This window comes from Trypanosoma conorhini, assembly GCF_003719485.1.
Source record: "Trypanosoma conorhini strain 025E chromosome Unknown Tco_14.4_contig_01494, whole genome shotgun sequence".
NCBI classification, from domain to species: Eukaryota; Euglenozoa; class Kinetoplastea; order Trypanosomatida; family Trypanosomatidae; genus Trypanosoma; species Trypanosoma conorhini.
In genome coordinates, this window is record NW_021705351.1 from 1,908 (window position 1) to 3,062 (window position 1,155).

At 66.9% G+C, this 1,155-nt stretch overlaps 2 protein-coding genes across 2 annotated transcripts; both read right to left on the bottom strand.

Annotated features, from left to right (window-relative positions):
* Position 1: 1 nt before the first annotated feature.
* Positions 2 to 403, bottom strand: Tco025E_10147 (uncharacterized protein; the record flags this gene model as incomplete). Its single annotated transcript, XM_029376934.1, has 1 exon — positions 2 to 403. A coding segment is annotated over one exon (402 nt), but the record flags the coding sequence as incomplete, so codon positions are not given.
* Positions 404 to 724: 321 nt separating this feature from the next.
* Positions 725 to 1,155, bottom strand: Tco025E_10148 (uncharacterized protein; the record flags this gene model as incomplete). Its single annotated transcript, XM_029376935.1, has 1 exon — positions 725 to 1,155. A coding segment is annotated over one exon (431 nt), but the record flags the coding sequence as incomplete, so codon positions are not given.

The following is a 1,155-nucleotide window of genomic DNA, read 5'->3' on the forward strand; positions in this document are numbered from 1 at the left end:
CGCAGCGCGGCGCGGAAGGGCGGAGGAGGCACCGCCGCGGCCACAGTGAGCCGTTGACCGCACGGTGGAGGGAGTGTGCGAGTTTGCGCTCAACACGAAGTGGAGCCACGTCTTGGGGTTTCCTGCGGCTGAAGGGAGGGAGGGAAGTGGCGGTGCGGACGGCGGTGGAACGGGGCCACACACCCCAACGTAGTCGGGGGCGTGCACGGTGCAGGGGACAACTCCTCCACTGCAGGACAGCGTTGCGCAGCTTCGTGCGCCGCGTCCCAGCCTGACGGGACTCGCCTCCGCGGAGGGCTGGCCGTGCCCGCTGAGGGAGGGAGGGAAAATTGCCGGCTGCTGCGTTCACCCTGCGGTGGGGCGGGTGTGACGGATTGTCAAAGGCGGTTGGGGAGGGCCGCATCGCACCAAAGGACCAGAATTGTTTGAAGTGAGGCGGCGTGTCTTGATTGGGGCGCCCGGGATGGCGATCTCGGTGGTGGACGAGTGCCGGCCCCTACCCCCTCCACCGGCCGCTGCACCGCGATGAGTGCCCGCTCCACTTTGCTCTCTGCTGCCTCGGAGGCGAGTTGGCGGACGTATTCGACACGGCCACGCAAACGGTGACAGGGCACGAGGGCGAGCTCGAGGTCCGAGGGCGCGTGAGCGATTTGTCGTGGTGGGCAAGAGGGTGTGTATTGTCTACGATGCGCCAGAGGAGGGAGCACCGCTGCCGTGGGTAAACTTACGGCCTTGTGGATGGGTCATGGTTGCGTGTTGGCGTCCGCAAAGGGAAATAACTCGAGAGCACTGGCGATGCGACTGCATCTCTGCCTCGCCCCACCATGCGCTGCCGCGACGAGAAGGAGGCGAAGGCGACGTGTGCCTGGCGGACGCGCGCCATCATCCCGCGCAGGAGCAAAAGAAGTAGTGGGAGGCGGTCGCGGGTCGCATGCAGCTTGTCGGACCGCTGCCGCGTGGCACCTTCAGTGCGGCTGCGTTCGATGGGCGCACTGCGGCGGGTGACGGCGCCCTGCAGGCGACTGACGCCCCGGTTGCCGAGGACGACTGTGCTCGGGAAGGCGAGAAACTGTGGGGTGCGGGGAATCCGTTTCGGAGGACTGAGAAGATTGAGCGGGAGTGTGGCGCACACGGTGTGGAGGCCGTGCGCTACAC